This window comes from Dipodomys spectabilis, unplaced genomic scaffold (assembly GCF_019054845.1).
Source record: "Dipodomys spectabilis isolate Male_0828 unplaced genomic scaffold, ASM1905484v1 ptg000868l, whole genome shotgun sequence".
Lineage (NCBI taxonomy): Eukaryota > Metazoa > Chordata > Mammalia > Rodentia > Heteromyidae > Dipodomys > Dipodomys spectabilis.
The window spans coordinates 25808-45000 of NW_024871545.1; the positions used below are offsets into that span (position 1 = coordinate 25808).

General features: G+C 66.9%; 2 protein-coding genes across 5 annotated transcripts in view; one reads left to right on the forward strand and one right to left on the reverse strand.

Annotated features, from left to right (window-relative positions):
• The first annotated feature begins 739 nt into the window (after window positions 1-739).
• Window positions 740-12010, forward strand: LOC122102767. Of its 3 annotated transcripts, none has more exons than XM_042673478.1 (7): window positions 740-907; window positions 2097-2203; window positions 8865-8894; window positions 11243-11260; window positions 11422-11533; window positions 11620-11725; window positions 11819-12010. In XM_042673478.1, the coding sequence occupies exons 1-7, from the start codon at window positions 784-786 to the stop codon at window positions 11937-11939; spliced, it is 618 nt and encodes a 205-aa protein (XP_042529412.1). In that variant the 5' UTR covers window positions 740-783; the 3' UTR covers window positions 11940-12010. The 3 variants fall into 3 exon arrangements, with proteins under 3 accessions (XP_042529412.1, XP_042529411.1, XP_042529414.1); XM_042673477.1 differs by lacking the exon at window positions 740-907 and adding an exon at window positions 1744-1998; XM_042673480.1 differs by lacking the exons at window positions 740-907; window positions 11620-11725 and adding an exon at window positions 1744-1998 and having other exon boundaries at window positions 11819-11948.
• Window positions 12011-13783: 1773 nt separating this feature from the next.
• Window positions 13784-19193, reverse strand: part of LOC122102766 (probable bifunctional dTTP/UTP pyrophosphatase/methyltransferase protein) — an 11652-nt gene continuing 6242 nt past the window's right edge. For both annotated transcript variants that reach the window (XM_042673476.1, XM_042673475.1), the window contains exons 6-7: window positions 18301-18499; window positions 13784-14081 (exon numbers count right to left, since the gene is read on the reverse strand). In XM_042673476.1, the coding sequence (XP_042529410.1) occupies window positions 14031-14081; window positions 18301-18499 (250 nt within the window). In that variant the 3' untranslated portion in view covers window positions 13784-14030. The remainder of the gene's footprint in view (window positions 14082-18300; window positions 18500-19193) is intronic.

Consider the following 19193-nt stretch of genomic DNA (forward strand, 5'->3'; position numbering starts at 1 on the left):
GGACTGTGCCAGGGAGCCGTCCTGTGATTGGTGGGGGGGCTGTGATTGACAGGAGGGCGGGACTGTGTCCCAGAAGCCGCCCTGTGATTGGTGGGGGGGGGCTGTGATTGACAGGGGGGCGGGACTGTGTCCCAGAAGCCGCCCTGTGATTGGTGGGAGGGCTGTGATTGACAGGGGGGCGGGACGGTGCCAGGGAGCCGCCCTGTGATTGGTGGGGGGGGCTGTGATTGACAGGGGGGCGGGACTGTGCCAGGGAGCTGCCCTGTGATTGGTGGGGGGGTTCAGGCCTGTGTCAGGGCCTGCGCTGTGATTGACAGGGGGGCGGGACTGTGTCCCAGAAGCCGCCCTGTGATTGGTGGGGGGGCTGTGATTGACAGGGGGGCGGGACTGTGTCCCAGAAGCCGCCCTGTGATTGGTGGGGGGGCTGTGATTGACAGGAGGGCGGGACTGTGCCAGGGAGCCGCCCTGTGATTGGTGGGGGGGTTCAGGCCTGTGCCAGGAGCTGCGCTGTGATTGACAGGGGGGCGGGACGGTGCCAGGGAGCCGCCCTGTGATTGGTGGGGGGGCGGGGCGGGCCCCCTCCCTCCCTCCCCCCCGCCCCTCGGGGCTCAGGCACCGGAAGTCGCCCCGCCCCGAGCCAGGCGCGGCTTCCTGTGCGCCCGCCGCAGGCGTCCGGGGCGGGGCCCGCAGCTGCTCCTAAAAGGCGGCCCCGGGGGCGGCTGGGGCTCAGGGCGCCTGCGCAGTGCGGAGAGGACGGCAGGGGGGGACCCCGAGACCCCGCGCATGCGCACGCGCGCCATGGCCGCCCCGCGCCTCCCGCCGCTGCTGCTGCTGCTGCTGCTGCTGCGGCCCGAGCGCGCGACCCCGACGCCGACCCCGACGCCGGCCCCGACGCAGGGCGACGCAGGTGCGCGCGCGGGCCGGAAGTGGGCGCCGGGAGGGGGGTGCTGACCGGAAGTGGGCGCTGCGGGGGGTGTGCTGACCGGAAGTGGGTGCTGCGGGGGGTGTGCTGACCGGAAGTGGGTGCTGGGGGGGGGGGTGTGTGGTGACCGGAAGTGGGTGCTGGGAGGGGTGTGGAGACCGGAAGTAGGCGCTGGGAGGGGTGTGGAGACCGGAAGTGGGCGCTGCGGGGGGTGTGGAGACCGGAAGTGGGCGCTGGGAGGGGTGTGGAGACCGGAAGTGGGCGCTGCGGGGGGTGTGGAGACCGGAAGTGGGCGCTGGGAGGAGGGTGGTGACCGGAAGTGGGCGCCGGGAGGGGTGTGCTGACCGGAAGTGGGCGCTGCGGTGAGCGTGCTGACCGGAAGTGGGCGCTGGGATGAGTCCTCAGACCGGAAGTGGGCGCTGGGAGGGGTGTGGAGACCGGAAGTGGGCGCTGCGGGGGGTGTGGTGACCGGAAGTGGGCGCTGCGGGGGGTGTGGTGACCGGAAGTGGGCGCTGCGGGGGGTGTGTGGTGACCGGAAGTGGGCGCTGCGGGGGGTGTGGTGACCGGAAGTGGGTGCTGCGGGGGGTGTGGAGACCGGAAGTGGGCGCTGGGAGGGGTGTGGAGACCGGAAGTGGGTGCTGGGAGGGGTGTGGAGACCGGAAGTGGGTGCTGGGAGGGGTGTGGAGACCGGAAGTGGGTGCTGGGAGGAGGGTGGTGACCGGAAGTGGGTGCTGGGAGGGGTGTGCTGACCGGAAGTGGGCGCTGGGGGGGTGTGCTGACCGGAAGTGGGTGCTGGGAGGAGTCCTCAGACCGGAAGTGGGTGCTGCAGTGAGTGGGCTGACCGGAAGTGGGTGCTGGGATGAGTCCTCAGACCGGAAGTGGGCGCTGGGATGAGTCCCGACACCGGAAGTGGGTGCCGGGCCGAGTCCTGTCACCGGAAGTGGGTGCTGGGATGAGTCCTGTCACCGGAAGTGGGTGCTGGGATGAGTCCTGTCACCGGAAGTGGGTGCCGGGCCGAGTCCTGAAACCGGAAGTGGGTGCTGGGATGACTGTTCTGACCGGAAGTGGGTGCTGCGGTGAGTCCCCCCGCCGGAAGTGGGTGCCGTGACCCACCGGAAGTGGGTGCTGGGGCCCGCCCGCCGCTGACTTCCGGTCCCCCCCCCCCTCCCCGCAGGCCCCGCGTTCCGGAACCTGCGCGTGGACCCCGCGGCGCGGCTGCTGACGTGGGACGGGCCCGAGGCGCGCGTGCGCTGCCTGCGCGGGGACGGGTTCGCGCAGCCGGTGAGCGCCGCCACGCACGCCACGCCAGGCCCCGCCCACAGCCCCAGGCCACGCCCCTAAGGGCTTCATAGATCCGCCAGGCCACGCCCACTGCGCCAGGCCACGCCCACAGCGCCGGGCCCCGCCCACGAGGGCTTCGCGGAGCCGCCAGGCCCCGCCCACAAGTCCTAGAGGCCAGGCCACGCCCCTAACGGCAGCGCACCGAGGCCAGGCCACGCCCACAAACGTCCCCAGCGAAGGCCACGCCCCCTCTCGCCCCGTGCTCCCTGCCAGGCCACGCCCCCTCTCGCCCCGTGCTCCCTGCCAGGCCACGCCCCCTCTCGCCCCGTGCTCCCTGCCAGGCCACGCCCCCTCTCGCCCCACTGTCCCTGCTAGGCCACGCCCCCTCTCGCGCCTCTCACTCCCTTGTAGGCCACGTCCCGTCTCCACTGTAGGCCACGCCCCCTCTCGCCCCACTCTCCCTGCTAGGCCACGCCCTCTCTCGTCCGTTCTCCCTGCTAGGCCACGCCCCCTCTCGTCCGTTCTCCCTGCTAGGCCACGCCCCCTCTCGCCCCTCTCACTCCCTTCTAGGCCACGCCCCCTCTCGCCCGTCTCACTCCCTTCTAGGCCACGCCCCGTCTCCACTGTAGGCCACGCCCCCTCTAGCCCCACTCTCCCTGCTAGGCCACGCCCCCTCTCACCCCACTGTCCCTGCCAGGCCACGCCCCCTCTCGCCCCACTGTCCCTCGTAGGCCACGCCCCCTCTCGTTCCGTGCTCCCTGCTAGGCCACGCCCCCTCTCGCCCCTCTCACTCCCTTCTAGGCCACGCCCTTTCTCTCCCGCGTGGCCACGCCCCCTCTCGCCCCTCTCTCTCACAGTAGGCCACGCCCCCTCCCGCCCGTCTCACTCCCTTCTAGGCCACGCCCCCTCTCGCCCGTCTCACTCCCTTCTAGGCCACGCCCCCTTTCGCCCCTCTCACTCCCTTATACGCCACGCCCCCTCTCGCCCGTCTCGCTCCCTTCTAGGCCACGCCCCCTAGTCTCCACACGCTTCTATTCGGTCTCAGTAGGCCCCGCCCCGTCCCCGCACTTGGCCACGCCCCCTCTCGCCCCTCTCACTCCTTTGTAAGCCACGCCCTTTCTCTCCCGCGTGGCCACGCCCCCTCTCGCCCCTCTCTCTCACTCTAGGCCACGCCCCCTCCCGCCCCTCTCTCTCACTCTAGGCCACGCCCCCTCTCGCCCCTCTCACTCCTTTGTAAGCCACGCCCTTTCTCTCCCGCGTGGCCACGCCCCCTCTCGCCCCTCTCTCTCACTCTAGGCCACGCCCCCTCTCGCCCCTCTCTCTCACTCTAGGCTACGTCCCCTCTCGCGCCTCTCACTCCCCCTGCTAGGCCACGCCCCCTCTCGCCCGCTCTCCCTGCTAGGCCACGCCCCCTCTCGCCCCTCTCTCTCACTCTAGGCCACGTCCCCTCTCGCCCCTCTCACTCCCTTCTAGGCCACGCCCCCTCTCGCCCCTCTCTCACTCTAGGCCACGCCCCCTCTCGCCCCTCTCACTCCCTTCTAGGCCACGCCCCAGCTGTCACTGTAGGCCACGCCCCCTCTCGCCCCTCTCTCACTCTAGGCCACGCCCCATCTCGCCCCTCTCACTCCCTTCTAGGCCACGCCCCCGTTTCTCCCGCGTGGCCACGTCCCCTCTCGCTCCTCTCACTCCCTTCTAGGCCACGCCCCCTCTCGCCCCTCTCTCCCTCGTAGGCCACGCCCCCTCTCGCCCCTCTCGCTCCCTTCTAGGCCACGCCCCGGCTCTCACTGTAGGCCACGCCCCCTCTCGCCCCTCTCTCCCTGCTAGGCCACACCCCCTCTCGCCCCTCTCTCTCACGCTAGGCCCCGCCCCCGCCTCCCTCTCGCTCCCATTGGCCGCGCCCGTCCCCGCGCTAGGCCACGCCCCCTCTCGCCCCTCTCTCTCCCGCTAGGCCCCGCCCCCGGCCCCGTCCCGCTCCCATTGGCCGCGCGCGGCCCCGCCCCGCGCTGAGCCCCGCCCCCGCCCCGCGCAGGCGCAGAGCGGCCGCCGCTGCGCCTTCCGCTTCGTGTCGCGCTGCGCCGCCACGCGCTTCTCGGTGCTGCGCGTCGCCGCCGCCGCCACTTCCGCTTCCGCCGCCGCCGCCGCTTCCGCCTCCGTGCTGTTCCCGCCGCCAGGTGAGCGGGCGCGCCCCGGGGGGGGGGGGGGTCACGCGGGGTCACGGGGGTCACGCGGGGTCACGCGCACGCCCCCGCAGACGCCGCCGCCGCCGCCGCCGCCGCGCGCGGCCTGCGCTGCTGGCTGCACCACGCCGCGCGCCTCAGCTGCGCCTGGAGCCCCGCCCGCGCCGCCCCGCGCGGCGCCCAGTACCTGCTGCGCTGGCGCGACGACGGGTACCGCGGGGCGGGGCGCTTCCGGGGGGGCGGGGGGCACTTCCGGTGGGGGTGTGGGGGCCACTTCCGGTGGAGCGGGGGCACTTCCGGTGAGGGTGTGGGGGGCACTTCCGGTCTGGCCCGGCCCCACACTCCACTTCCGGTCGGGTCTATGGAAACGTTCCACTTCCGGTCTGAACCATTTCCCCATCCCCACTTCCGGTCTGGCCCATCCTCAACCCCACTTCCGGTCTGACCCATCCCCACCCTCCACTTCCGGTTCCATCGATGTTGGCTCTCCACTTCCGGTCTCACCCATTCCCCATCCCAACTTCCGGTCTGACCCGTTCCCTACCCTCCACTTCCGGTCTGGCCCATCCCCATCCCCACTTCCGGTCTGACCCGTCCCTACACTCTACTTCCGGTCTGGTCTATGGAAACCTTCCACTTCCGGTCTGAACCATTTCCCCATCCCCACTTCCGGTCTGCCCATCGTCAACCCCACTTCCGGTTCTGGGATTTCCCACCCTCCACTTCCGGTCTGGTCCATTCCCCATCCCCACTTCCGGTCTGACCCATTCCCCATCCCCACTTCCGGTCTGACCCATCTCCATCCCCACTTCCGGTCTGACCCGTTCCCTACACTCCACTTCCGGTCTGGCCCATCTCCATCCCCACTTCCGGTCTGACCTATTCCCCACACTCCACTTCCGGTCTGGCCCATCCTCAACCCCACTTCCGGTCTGACCCATCCCCACCCTCCACTTCCGGTTCCATCGATGTTGGCTCTCCACTTCCGGTCTGAACCATTCTCTACACTCCACTTCCGGTCTGGCCCATCCCCACCCTCCACTTCCGGTCTGGCCCATCCTCAACCCCACTTCCGGTCTGACCCGTCTCTACACTCCACTTCCGGTCGGGCCCATCTTCACACCCACTTCCGGTCTGGTCCATTCTCCACCCCAACTTCCGGTCATCCCCATTCCCCATCCCCACTTCCGGTCTGGTCCATTCCCCATCCCCACTTCCGGTCTGACCTGTCCTCCATCCCCACTTCCGGTCTGGCCCATCCTCAACCCCACTTCCGGTCTGACCCGTCCCTACGGTCCACTTCCGGTCTGGCCCATCCGCATCCCCACTTCCGGTCTGACCTATTCCCTACACTCCACTTCCGGTCTGGCCCATCCTCAACCCCACTTCCGGTCTGACTCGTCTCTACACTCCACTTCCGGTCGGGCCCATCTTCACACCCACTTCCGGTCTGACCCATCCCCACCCTCCACTTCCGGTCTGGCCCATCCTCAACCCCACTTCCGGTCTGACCCGTTCCCTACACTCCACTTCCGGTCTCACCCATTCCCCATCCCAACTTCCGGTCTGACCCGTTCCCTACACTCCACTTCCGGTCTGGCCCATCCTCAACCCCACTTCCGGTTCTGGGATTTCCCACCCTCCACTTCCGGTCTGACCCATCCCCACCCTCCACTTCCGGTCTGACCCATCCCCACCCTCCACTTCCGGTCTGGCCCATCCTCAACCCCACTTCCGGTCTGACCCGTCTCTACAGTCCACTTCCGGTCGGGCCCATCTTCAACCCCACTTCCGGTCTGACCCATCCCCACCCTCCACTTCCGGTTCCATCGATGTTGGCTCTCCCCTTCCGGTCTGAACCATTCTCTACACTCCACTTCCGGTCATCCCCCTTCCCCATCCCCACTTCCGGTCTGACCTGTCCTCCATCCCCACTTCCGGTCTGACCCATTCCCCATCCCCACTTCCGGTCATCCCCGTTCCCCACCCCACTTCCGGTCTGACCTGTCCTCCATCCCCACTTCCGGTCATCCCCACTCCCCACCCCCACTTCCGCCCCGCCCGCCCTCACTTCCGGCGCCGCAGGTCCCCGCGGCGCGGCGCGTGCCCCGCGTACGTCACGGACGCGCTGGGGCGTCACACGCGCTGCGTCTTCGAGGACGTCGCGGCGCTGCCCGAGCGCTTCGTGGCCACCGTCGTCACATCCGGCCCCGGAGCCCCGCCCCCGGCGCTCGACGCGCATGCGCGGCCCTGCGCCGACCTGCACGTCGTCCCGCGCCTCCTCGAGGGTGAGCTTCCGGTCCCCGGGAGGGAAAGGGGCGGGGCCCGGGGCGCCCAGACACCCAGACCGGAAGTCCCGCCCCCACGCACGCAGAGACGCTGAGCCCGCCCCACGTCAACGTGACCTGCAACGTCACGGAGGCCGTGCTGGCCTGGACCCCGCGCAGCGCCTTCCCCGGGCGCTTCAAGTTCCGTCTGCGCATGCGCAAGGTGCGTGGCCACGCCCCCCGGGGAAGGAGGAGCCACGCCCACCGCCGCCTGGGCCCGCCTGACCACGCCCACGCTGTCCAAGCCACGCCCACCGCGCGCTGGGTGAGCCAGGCCACGCCCACTAGTGGCTCAGAGTAAGCCACGCCCACCAGCATCTCAGACTAAGCCACGCCCATGTGCTCATCCACTCCATAAGCCACGCCCACAATGCGCTCGTCCATCCACTAGGCCACGCCCACAACGCACTCATCCGTCCACTAAGCCACGCCCACAATGCGCTCGTCCATCCACTAGGCCACGCCCACAAGGCGCTCGTCCATCCACTAGGCCACGCCCACAAGGCGCTCGTCTATCCAGTAAGCCACGCCCACAATGCGCTCACCCATCTACTAAGCCACGCCCACAAGGCGCTCGTCCATCCACTAAGCCACGCCCACTATGAGCTCATCCATCCACTAAGCCACGCCCACAACGCACTCATCCGTCCACTAAGCCACGCCCACAACGCGCTCGTCCATCCACTAGGCCACGCCCACAATCCGCTCGTCCGTCCACTAAGCCACGCCCACAATGCGCTCATCCATCCACTAGGCCACGCCCACAACGCGCTCATCCATCCACTACGCCACGCCCACAATGCGCCGTCCATCCAGTAAGCCACGCCCACAATGCGCTCACCCATCTACTAAGCCACGCCCACAGTGCGCTCATCCATCCACTAAGCCACGCCCACTATGAGCTCATCCTTCCACTAAGCCACGCCCACAACGCACTCATCCGTCCACTAAGCCACGCCCACAAGGCGCTCGTCTATCCACTAGGCCACGCCCACAACGCGCTCGTCCATCCAGTAAGCCACGCCCACAACGTGTTCATCCGTCCACTAAGCCACGCCCACAACGCTCTCACCCATCCACTAAGCCACGCCCACCTTGAGCTCACCCATCCACTAGGCCACACCCACAGTGCGCTCTTCCATCTACTAAGCCACGCCCACCATGAGCTCACCCATCTAAGCCACGCCCACCACATCCTAAACCATCCCAGCACACGCCCTCGCCTCCTCGGCCACGCCCACCTCGCGCCTGCCTTGCTAAGCCACGCCCCCCACGAACTCCACCCTCCCAGCACCCTCCCACGCCTCCTAGGCCACGCCCACCACGTGTCCGACCCGCTAAGCCACACCCACACCGTGCCTGCCCCCGCTAAGCCACGCCCACTGTACGCTCCACCCTCCCAGCACACGCCCACACCTCCTAGGCCACGCCCACCACGTGTCCGACCCGCTAAGCCACGCCCATCCCGTGCCTACCCCCGCTAAGCCACGCCCACCGTGCGCTCCACCCTCCCAGCACCCTCCCACGCCTCCTAGGCCACGCCCACCACGTGCCTGCCTTGCTAAGCCACGCCCACCACGTGCCTGCCCTCGCTAAGCCACGCCCCCTCGCTTACGGACGCCCCAGGCCACACCCGCAGCGTAGCCACGCCCTCCCCGCCAGCCCCGCCCACCGTGACTCAGCGTTTCTCTGCGCTGCGCCCGGGGGCGGTGGGCGTGGCCTCGCGCCTGTGGGCGGTGGGCGTGGCCTCGCACGCGCTTGGGCCTGTGGCGGGCGCTGTGGGCGGGGCCTGGGCGCGCTGGGCGTGGCCAGGGCGGGCTGGGCGGGGCCTGGGCGGGCTGGGCGGGCTGGGCGGGGCCTGGGCGGGCTGGGCGTGGCCTGGGCGCGCTGGGCGTGGCCTGGGCGGGGCCTGTGGCGGGCTGGGCGTGGCCTGGGCGCGCTGGGCGTGGCCTGGGCGGGGCCTGTGGCGGGCTGGGCGGGGCCTGGGCGGGCTGGGCGTGGCCTGGGGCGGGCTGGGCGTGGCCTGGGCGGGCTGGGCGGGCTGGGCGTGGCCTGGGCGGGCTGGGCGTGGCCTGGGCGGGCTGGGCGGGGCCTGGGCGCGGTGGGCGGGGCCGGGGCGGGTCCATCCGGGTCTCACCGCGCTTCCTCTCCTCCCAGGAGCCCGCGGACGCGTCCGAGGATCTGGAGGTAACGAGGGGTGGTGACGTCACGGGTGACGTCACGGCGTGGAGGGGGGATGGGCGGGGGAAGGAAACCCCCCGGGGGGGACCCCGCCCACCGCCCTTTCCACATCCCATAATAGACCCGGATACATCCCAGCGTAGTGCACCTCCATCCCATAATAGATACATCCCAGCGTAGTACATCTACATCCCATAATATGCACGGACACATCCCATCATAGACAGATACATCCCATAATAGATACATCCCATCGTAGTGCACCTCCATCCCATAATAGACACGGACACATCCCATCGTACACAGATACATCCCATAATACACATTGACATAGTCTGCATCCCATAATATACACAGACACATCCCATCATAGTGCACCTCCATCCCATAATAGACACATCCCATCGTTGTATATCTACATCCCATAATAGACAGACACATCCCAGCGTAGTTCACCTCCATCCCATAATAGATACATCCCATCGTAGTGCGCCTACATCCCATAATACACACATCCCATCGTAGTACAGCTACATCCCATAATATACACGGACACATCCCATCATAGACAGATACATCCCATAATAGACAGATACATCCCATCGTAGTGCACCTCCATCCCATAATAGACAGATACATCCCATCATAGTTCCTAGTGATTATACATCCCATAATAGACATTGACATAGTCTGCATCCCATAATATTCCAATCACTGATTATACATCCCATAATATACACATACATCCCATGTAGTGCACCTCCATCCCATAATATACACGGACACATCCCATCGTACACAGATACATCCCATAATAGGAGTGCACCTCCATCCCATAATATACAGACACATCCCATCGTAGTTCACCTCCATCCCATAATAGATACATCCCATCGTAGTGCGCCTACATCCCATAATACACACATCCCATCGTAGTACAGCTACATCCCATAATAGACACATCCCATCGTAGTGCACCTCCATCCCATAATAGATGCATCCCATCCTAGTTCACCTGCATCCCATAATATGCACCGATACATCCCATAATAGACAGATACATCCCATCATGGTTCACCTACATCCCATAATATACAGACACATCCCATTGTAGTGCACCTACATCCCATAATAGACACATACATCCCATCGTAGTGCGCCTACATCCCATAATATACACCGATACATCCCATCATAGTTCATGTAGTGATTTATTGTGATACATCCCATAATAGACATTGGCATAGTCTGCATCCCATAATATTCCAGACAGTGATGACACATCCCATAATATACACTGACATCCCATCGTTGTATATCTACATCCCATAATATACACGAATACATCCCATCATAGTGCACCTACATCCCATAATAGACACATCCCATCGTTGTATACCTACATCCCATAATAGATACATCCCATCATGGTTCACCTACAGCCCATAATATACACATACATCCCATCATAGTTCACCTACATCCCATAATATACAGATACATCCCATCGTAGTTCACCTACATCCCATAATATACAGACACATCCCATCGTAGTTCACCGACAGCCCATAATATACACATACATCCCATAATATGCACCGATACATCCCATCATAGTTCATACAGGGATTTATTGTGATACATCCCATAATAGACATTGGCATAGTCTGCATCCCATAATGTTCCATACAGTAATTATATATCCCATAATAGACACCAATACATCCCATCATAGTTCATAGTGATTGTACATCCCATAATAGACACCGATCCATCCGATAATACTCCATATAGTGATTTATTATTACACATCCCATAATAGACATTGGCGTAGGATGCATCCCATAATAGGCCCTGGCCCCGGCCTCCATCCCATAATAGCCCCTGGCCCCGGCCTCCATCCCATAATAGCCCCTGGCCCCGGCCTCCATCCCATAATAGCCCCTGGCCCCGGCCTCCATCCCATAATAGGCCCTGGCCCCGGCCTCCATCCCATAATAGCCCCTGGCCCCGGCCTCCATCCCATAATAGCCTCTGGCCCCGGCCTCCATCCCATAATAGCCTCTGGCCCCGGCCTCCATCCCATAATAGCCCCTGGCCCCGGCCTCCATCCCATAATAGCCCCTGGCCCCGGCCTCCATCCCATAATAGCCCCTGGCCCCGGCCTCCATCCCATAATAGCCTCTGGCCCCGGCCTCCATCCCATAATAGCCCCTGGCCCCGGCCTCCATCCCATAATAGCTCCTGGTCGCCCGGGCGACCCCCCGGGGGGTCAGGGGTCACGGTTAGGGGGGGGGGGGGGTGGAGCTGACCCCTGACCCCCGTGACCTCCGCCCCCCCCCCGTGTCTTGCAGGCCGCGGAGCCCGAGGAGGTGAGCGCCTGCCTCAGTTTCCCCTCCTGCCCCGGGGGGCCCGGGGGCGGGGGCGGGGGGTGGAGGTCAAGGGTCAGGGGGTCAGAGAGGCCCAAAGGGGTCGCAGGACACACCGGGCCTGACCCCTGACCCCCGACCCCCCCCCCCTACGTGTGGCCCAGACGGACGCGAACTCCTACACCATCCGCAACCCCCCGCGCGCCTTCTCCCTGCAGCTGGGCATGCGCAGAGCGCTGCAGGCCTGGGGCGCCTGGGGCCCCGCCCAGCGCGTCGGTGAGGCCCGCGCATGCGCCGCGGGGGGGGGGGCGTGGCCAGCGGCCCCGGGGCGCTGACCACGCCCCCCCGGCGTCCCCACGCAGCGTGCGTCCCCGCGTCGCCCCCCGCCGCGCCGCCGTGGCTGCCGGCCGCGCTGGGCATGCTGGGAGCCGCGGGCGCCGCGCTGGCGGCGCTGCGCTTCCGCCGGAAGTACGTGCCAACGGGGAGGGGGGGGGTTGGTCCCGCCCCCTTGGATGCGCCCCACCGGAAGTCCCGCCCCAGCGCGCTGTGCCCCGCCCCCAGGCTCTGCCCGCGCGTGCCTGAACCCCGACCCCTGACCCCTGACCCCGACGTCACCCCGACGCTGGCCCAGGAGGAGGAGTGCCCCGTGACCCCGCTGCGCGAGGAGGAGCGGGACGCGTGACCCCGGAAGTGGACGGGAGGGTCAATAAACACAGCTGTCACTCAGGGCGACTCACTTCCGGCGGCGGGGAGGGGCGCCAGGGCGCGGGAACCTACTGCGCATGCGCCAGGGGGCGCCAAGGCCCGCCCCCCCGTCCGTCCATCCGGGTCCCCGCGCGCTCATTGGCTGAGCGTGGACTCCAGGCCACGCCCACCGCGCCTGCAGGCTCCAGGGCGTCCTTAGGCCACGCCCACACGGGTTCCCGCGCGCTCATTGGCTGAGCGTGGACTCCAGGCCACGCCCACCGCGCCTGCAGGCTCCAGTGTGTCCTTAGGCCACGCCCACCCGGGTTCCCGCGCGCTCATTGGCTGAGCGAGGACTCCAGGCCACGCCCACCGCGCCTGCAGGCTCCAGCGTATCCCTTAGGCCACGCCCATCCGGTTTCCTCCACGTTCATTGGCTGAGCGAGGACTCCAGGCCACGCCCACCGCGCCTGCAGGCTCCAGCGCGTCCTTAGGCCACGCCCACACGAGTTCCCGCGCGCTCATTGGCTGAGCGTGGACTCCAGGCCACGCCCACCGCGCCTGCAGGCTCCAGTGTGTCCTTAGGCCACGCCCATCCGGTTTCCTCCACGTTCATTGGCTGAGCGTGGACTCCAGGCCACGCCCACCGCCCCTGCAGGCTCCAATGTGTCCCTTAGGCCACGCCCACACGGGTTCCCGCGCGCTCATTGGCTGAGGGAGGACTCCAGGCCACGCCCACCGCGCCTGCAGGCTCCAGCGTATCCCTTAGGCCACGCCCACACGGGTTCCCGCGCGCTCATTGGCTGAGCGAGGACTCCAGGCCACGCCCACCGCGCCTGCAGGCTCCAGGGCGCCCTTAGGCCACGCCCATTCGGGTTCCCGCGCGCTCATTGGCTGAGCGTGGACTCCAGGCCACGCCCACCGCGCCTGCAGGCTCCAGGGCGTCCTTAGGCCACGCCCACACGGGTTCCCGCGCGCTCATTGGCTGAGAGAGGACTCCAGGCCACGCCCACCGCGCCTGCAGGCTCCAGTGTCCCTTAGGCCGCGCCCACACGGGTTCCTCCACGCTCCTTGGCTGAGCGTCTCCAGGCCACGCCCCCTGGCAGGTCCCGCCCCTTTCCCCTCTCCCGCCGTGCCCATTGGCTGTCCCGCCCGCCCCTCGGCCTTTCCCGTTCGCTCATTGGCTGAGCGTCTCCCCACACTCCCCCCCCCCCCAGAATGGGTTTTTCTTAGGGGTGAGTGGACATGGGGACCTGCTCCCCTCCCCTCCCCTTTAACCCTTGACCTCGGCTGACCTCACCCCCCCACAGCCCCACACCTTGAGGAGGTGGAGGCCCAGGGTTCGAGGCCCAGGGTTGGAGGCCCAAGAATAGAGGTTCAAAAATGGAGGCCCAGGATTGGAGGTCCAAGAATAGAGGCCCAGGATTGGAGGTCCAAGAATAGAGGCCCAGGGCAAAGTGGAGGCCCAAGAACGGAGGCCTAGGATTAGAGGTCCAGGAATGGAGGCTGAGGGCTAGAGGCCTAGTTCAGGGTGGAGGCCCTAGGGGCCGAGGCCTACATGCAGGATTGAAGCCTTAGGGGGTGGGTGGAGGCCCAGGGATTGGAGATCCAGGATTGGAGTCCCAAGAATGGAGGCTCAGGATTAGAGGTCCAGGATTGGAGGCCCCCAGAATGGAGACCCAGAATTGAAGGCCCAAGAATAGAGGCTGAAAAATGGAGGCCTATGACTGGAGGCCCAGGGATTGGAGGCCCAGGATTAGAGGCCCAAGAACGGAGGCCCAGGAATGGAAGGCCCAGGAATAGAGGCTCAAAAATGGAGACCCAGAACTAGAGGCCCAAGAATGGAGGCTCAAACGTGGAGGCTCAGGATTGGAGGCCCCGGCGTTTATTCCTCCCCGGCCTCCACCAGCAGCAGCAGCGCGGGGCCTGCGACAGAGAGACCCGGATGCACAGAGGCCCGGATGCACAGGGCGGGGGAGGCGCGCGGGGAGGGGCGTGGCTTCCACACAGCCAGTCACGGCGCGCGGGGGCGTGGCCTGGCGGGGCTCGCACCTCCCACGTGACGCGCGCGCGCGCGAAGCCCGAGGGGTCAAAGGCCGCCGCCGCCACGCCGGGCGCCGTCATCCGGGTCCTCCGCGGCCTAGGAGGAAGAAGGAGGCGCGGGGAGGAGGGCGTGGCCGCGCTGAGGGGGCGTGGCCTGGGCTGGGGGCGTGGCCTAGCCAGGGTCTAGTAAACTCAGGGGGCGTGGCCTGGGCTCTGAGCGGGTCTGTGGGGGCGTGGCCTGGCGCTGGGGGCGTGGCCTGGGCTCTGAGTGGAGCTCTGGGGGCGTGGCCTGGTGCTGGGGGCGTGGCCTGGGCTCTGAGCGGTGCTCTGGGGGCGTGGCCTGGCGCTGGGGGCGTGGCCTGGCGCTGGGGGCGTGGCCTGGCGCTGGGGGCGTGGCCTGGCCTCTGAGTGGAGCTCTGGGGGCGTGGCCTGGCGCTGGGGGCGTGGCCTGGCCTCTGAGTGGAGCTCTGGGGGCGTGGCCTGGCGCTGGGGGCGTGGCCTACTGTCTGCGCAGAGCCGTTGGGGGCGTGGCCTGGCCTCTGACTGGTGCTGTGGGGGCGTGGCCTGGCGCTGGGGGCGTGGCCTGGGCTCTGAGCGGGTCTGTGGGGGCGTGGGGCAGCTGGGGGCGTGGCCTGGCGCTGGGGGCGTGGTCTAGCCTGGTCTAGTATCCTCAGGGGGCGTGGCCTGGGCTCTGAGCGGGTCTGTGGGGGCGTGGCCTGGCTGGGGGCGTGGCCTGGACTCTGAGCGGGGCTGTGGGGGCGTGGCCTGGCGCTGGGGGCGTGGCCTGGGCTCTGAGCGGGTCTGTGGGGGCGTGGCCTGGCGCTGGGGGCGTGGCCTGGCGCTGGGGGCGTGGCCTGGCCTCTGAGTGGAGCTCTGGGGGCGTGGCCTGGCGCTGGGGGCGTGGCCTGGCCTCTGAGTGGAGCTCTGGGGGCGTGGCCTGGCGCTGGGGGCGTGGCCTACTGTCTGCGCAGAGCCGTTGGGGGCGTGGCCTGGCGCTGGGGGCGTGGCCTGGCCTCTGGGCGGGTCTGTGGGGGCGTGGCCTGGCGCTGGGGGCGTGGCCTGGGCTCTGAGCGGGGCTGTGGGGCGTGGCCTGGCGCTGGGGGCGTGGCCTGGCCTCTGAGCGGGTCTGTGGGGGCGTGGCCTGGCGCTGGGGGCGTGGCCTGGGCTCTGAGCGGGGCTGTGGGGCGTGGCCTGGCGCTGGGGGCGTGGCCTGGGCTCTGAGCGGGGCTGTGGGGGCGTGGCCTGGCGCTGGGGGCGTGGCCTGGGCTCTGAGCGGTGCTCTGGGGGCGTGGCCTGGCGCTGGGGGCGTGGCCTGACCTCTTAGCGGTGCTGTGGGGGCGTGGCCTGGCGTTGGGGGCGTGGCCTGGGCTCTGAGCGGGTCTGTGGGGGCGTGGGGCAGCTGGGGGCGTGGCCTGGCGCTGGGGGCGTGGCCTAGGGTCTGTACAGGGCCGTTGGGGGCGTGGCCTGGCCTCTGAGCGGGTCTCTGGGGGCGTGGGGCTGCTGGGGGTGTGGCCTGGCGCTGGGGGCGTGGCCTGGGGCTGGCGCAGAGCCGTTGGGGGCGTGGCCTGGCGTTGGGGGCGTGGCCTGGCCTCTGAGAGGCGCTGTGGGGGCGTGGGGCAGCTGGGGGCGTGGCCTGGCGCTGGGGGCGTGGCCTAGCCTGGTCTACTACCCTCAGGGGGCGTGGCCTGGCCTCTGAGTGGTGCTGTGGGGGCGTGGGGCAGCTGGGGGCGTGGCTTGGCCTTGGGGGCGTGGCCTAGGGTCTGCGCAGAGCCGTTGGGGGCGTGGCCTGGGCTCTGAGCGGGTCTGTGGGGGCGTGGGGCAGATGGGGGCGTGGCCTGGCGCTGGGGGCGTGGCCTAGGGTCTGCACACGGCCGTTGGGGGCGTGGCCTGGCCTCTGAGCGGGTCTGTGGGGGCGTGGGGCAGCTGGGGGCGTGGCCTGGCGCTGGGGGCGTGGCCTAGGGTCTGCGCAGAGCCGTTGGGGGCGTGGCCTGGGCTCTGAGCGGGTCTGTGGGGGCGTGGGGCAGCTGGGGGCGTGGCCTGGCGCTGGGGGCGTGGCCTGGCCTCTGAGCGGGGCTGTGGGGGCGTGGGGCAGCTGGGGGCGTGGCCTGGCGCTGGGGGCGTGGCCTAGGTCCTGCGCAGAGCCGTTGGGGGCGTGGCCTGGCCTTGGGGGCGTGGCCTACTGTCTGCGCAGAGCCGTTGGGGGCGTGGCCTGGGCTCTGAGCGGGTCTGTGGGGGCGTGGGGCAGCTGGGGGCGTGGCCTGGCCTTGGGGGCGTGGCCTACTGTCTGCACAGAGCCGTTGGGGGCGTGGCCTGGCCTTGAGGGCGTGGCCTACTGTCTGCGCAGAGCCGTTGGGGGCGTGGCCTGGGCTCTGAGCGGGTCTGTGGGGGCGTGGGGCAGCTGGGGGCGTGGCCTGGCGCTGGGGGCGTGGCCTAGGGTCTGCGAGGAGCCCTTGGAGGGCGTGGCCTGGCCCCCTTCTGTGTGGGCGTGGCCTGGCCCGTGCCTGGGGGCTGGAAAGTGGAGGCCCGAAAGTGGAGGCCTGGAAATGGAGGTTGACAATGTGGAGGCTGGAAAACGAAGGCCCAGAGAATGGAGTCCGAGAATAGAGGCTCCAACATGGAGGATGGGGGGGGGGGGGGGGGGGAAAGGAGGTTTGAAAGTGGAGGCCGGGGAATGGAGGCTGGAAAAGAAAGAAGCTGCGGAAATGGAGGTGGAAACATGGAGGCCGAGAGAGAACGGAGATGGGAAAACGGAGGCTGGGAAAATGAAGGTTCGGACATGGAGGCTGGAAGATGTGGAACTTGGGAAAAGGAGGCCCAGGGAACGGAGGCCCAGGGTGACAGACAGTGGAGGCCCAGAAAGTAGGGAGGCTACAAAGTGGAGGCCCAAGGAATGGAGACCAAAGAATAGAGGACAGAAAGTGGAGGCCAGAAAGTGGAGGCCAGAAAGTGGAGGCCCAGAGAATCAAGAACACAGAATGGAGGCCCAGAGGGTGGAGGCCCAGGGGTGGAGACCAGACAATGGAGGCCCCGAAATTGGAGGCTGCAGAATGGAGGCCCAGGGAATGGAGGCCGCAGAATGGAGGCCCAGGGAATGGAGGCCCAGGGTTACAGACAGTGGAGGTCCAGAACGTTGGAGGCTACAAAGTGGAGGCCCAAGGAATGGAGACCAAAGAATAGAGGCCAGAAAGTGGAGGCCAGAAAGTGGAGGCCAGAAAGTGGAGGCCCAGAGAATCAAGAACACAGAATGGAGGCCCAGAGGGTGGAGGCCCAGGGGTGGAGACCACACAATGGAGGCCAGAGAGTGGAGGCTAGAAAGTGGAGGCCCAGGGAATGGAGGCCGCGGAATGGAGGCCCAGGGAATGAAGGCCCAGGGTTACAGACAGTGGAGGTCCAGAAAGTTGGAGGCTACAAAGTGGAGGCCCAAGGAATGGAGACCAAAGAATAGAGGCCAGAGAGTGGAGGCTAGAAAGTGGAGGCCCAGGGAATGGAGGCCCAGGGTTACAGACAGTGGAGGTCCAGAAAGTTGGAGGCTACAAAGTGGAGGCCCAGGGAATGGAGACCAGACAATGGAGGCCCAGGAAATGGAGGCCAGAAAGTGGAGGCCCAGAGAATCAAGAACACAGAATGGAGGCCGAAAGGGTGGAGGCCCAGGGGTGGAGACCAGACAATGGAGGCCCAGACAGTGGAGGCTAGAAAGTAGAGGCCCAGAGAATGGAGGCTGCAGAATGAAGGCCCACGGAATGGAGGCCGCAGAATTGAGGCCCAGGGAATGGAGGCCCAGGGTTAGACAGTGGAGGTCCAGAAAGTTGGAGGCTACAAAGTGGAGGCCCAAGGAATGGAGACCAAAGAATAGAGGCCAGAAAGTGGAGGCCAGAAAGTGGAGGCCCAGAGAATCAAGAACACAGAATGGAGGCCCAGGGGTGGAGACCAGACAATGGAGGCCAGAGAGTGGAGGCTAGAAAGTAGAGGCCCAGGGAATGGAGGCCGCAGAATGGAGGCCCAGGGTTACAGACAGTGGAGGCCCAGAAACTTGGAGGCTACAAAGTGGAGGCCCACGGGTGGAGACCAGACAATGGAGGCCCAGGGAATGGAGGCCAGAAAGTGGAGGCCCAGAGAATCAAGAACACAGAATGGAGGCCCAGAGGGTGGAGGCCCAGGGGTGGAGACCAGACAATGGAGGCCAGAGAGTGGAGGCTAGAAAGTGGAGGCCCAGGGAATGGAGGCCGCAGAATGGAGGCCCAGACAGTGGAGGCCGCAGAATGGAGGCCCAGACAGTGGAGGCCGCAGAATGGAGGCCCCGTGGAGAGAAGACGTACCTGGGCGCCCTCCACCGCCACCCCGGATCCTCGCGGGGGGTCGGGGTCATCGTCGGGGTCATCGTCGGGGTCGGGGTCGGAGGCCAGCGCCCGGCAGAAGCGGTTGAGCGGGAAGCCGATGACGTTGAGCGCGTCGCCCTGCACGGCCTGCACCAGCATCCCGCCCTGGGCCTGCAGGGCGTACCCTCCGGCCTTGTCCCTGCAGGGGGAGGGGGGGCAACGATGACCTGTGACCTCTGACCCCTGACCTAGGACCCTGCAAGGCACTGGTGACCTCTGACCTCTAACCCCGCCTGGCACCTATGACCCCTGACCTATGACCCTGCAAGGCACCGGTGACCTCTGACCTCTAACCCACCTGGCACCTGTGACCTATGACCCCCTGACCTGTGACCCTGCTGGGCACTTTGTGACCTCTGACACCTGACCTATGACCCTGCCAGGTACCGGAGACTTCTTACCTCTGACACGCCTGGCAGCTGTGACCTATGACCCATAACCTGTGACCCTGCTGGGCACTTGTGACCTCTGACACCTGACCTATGACCCTGCCAGGCACCGGCGACCTACGACCCTGCCAGGCACTGATGACCTCTGACCTAAGACCCCTGACTCTGCCTGGCGCCTGTGACCTATGACCCGTGACCTGTGACCCTGCTGGGCACTTGTGACATCTGACCTATGACCCTGCCAGGCACCGATGACGTACGACCCTGCCAGGCGCTGATGACCTCTGACCCCTGACCTTGTCAGTTACCGGTGACCTATGACCCCTGACCCTGTCAGGCACTGGTGACCTCTGACCTAGGACCCCAGACCCTGCCGGCACCAGTGACCTCTGACCCTGCAGGCCCCTTGTTACCTCTGACCTCTGACCCTGCCAGGCAACCATG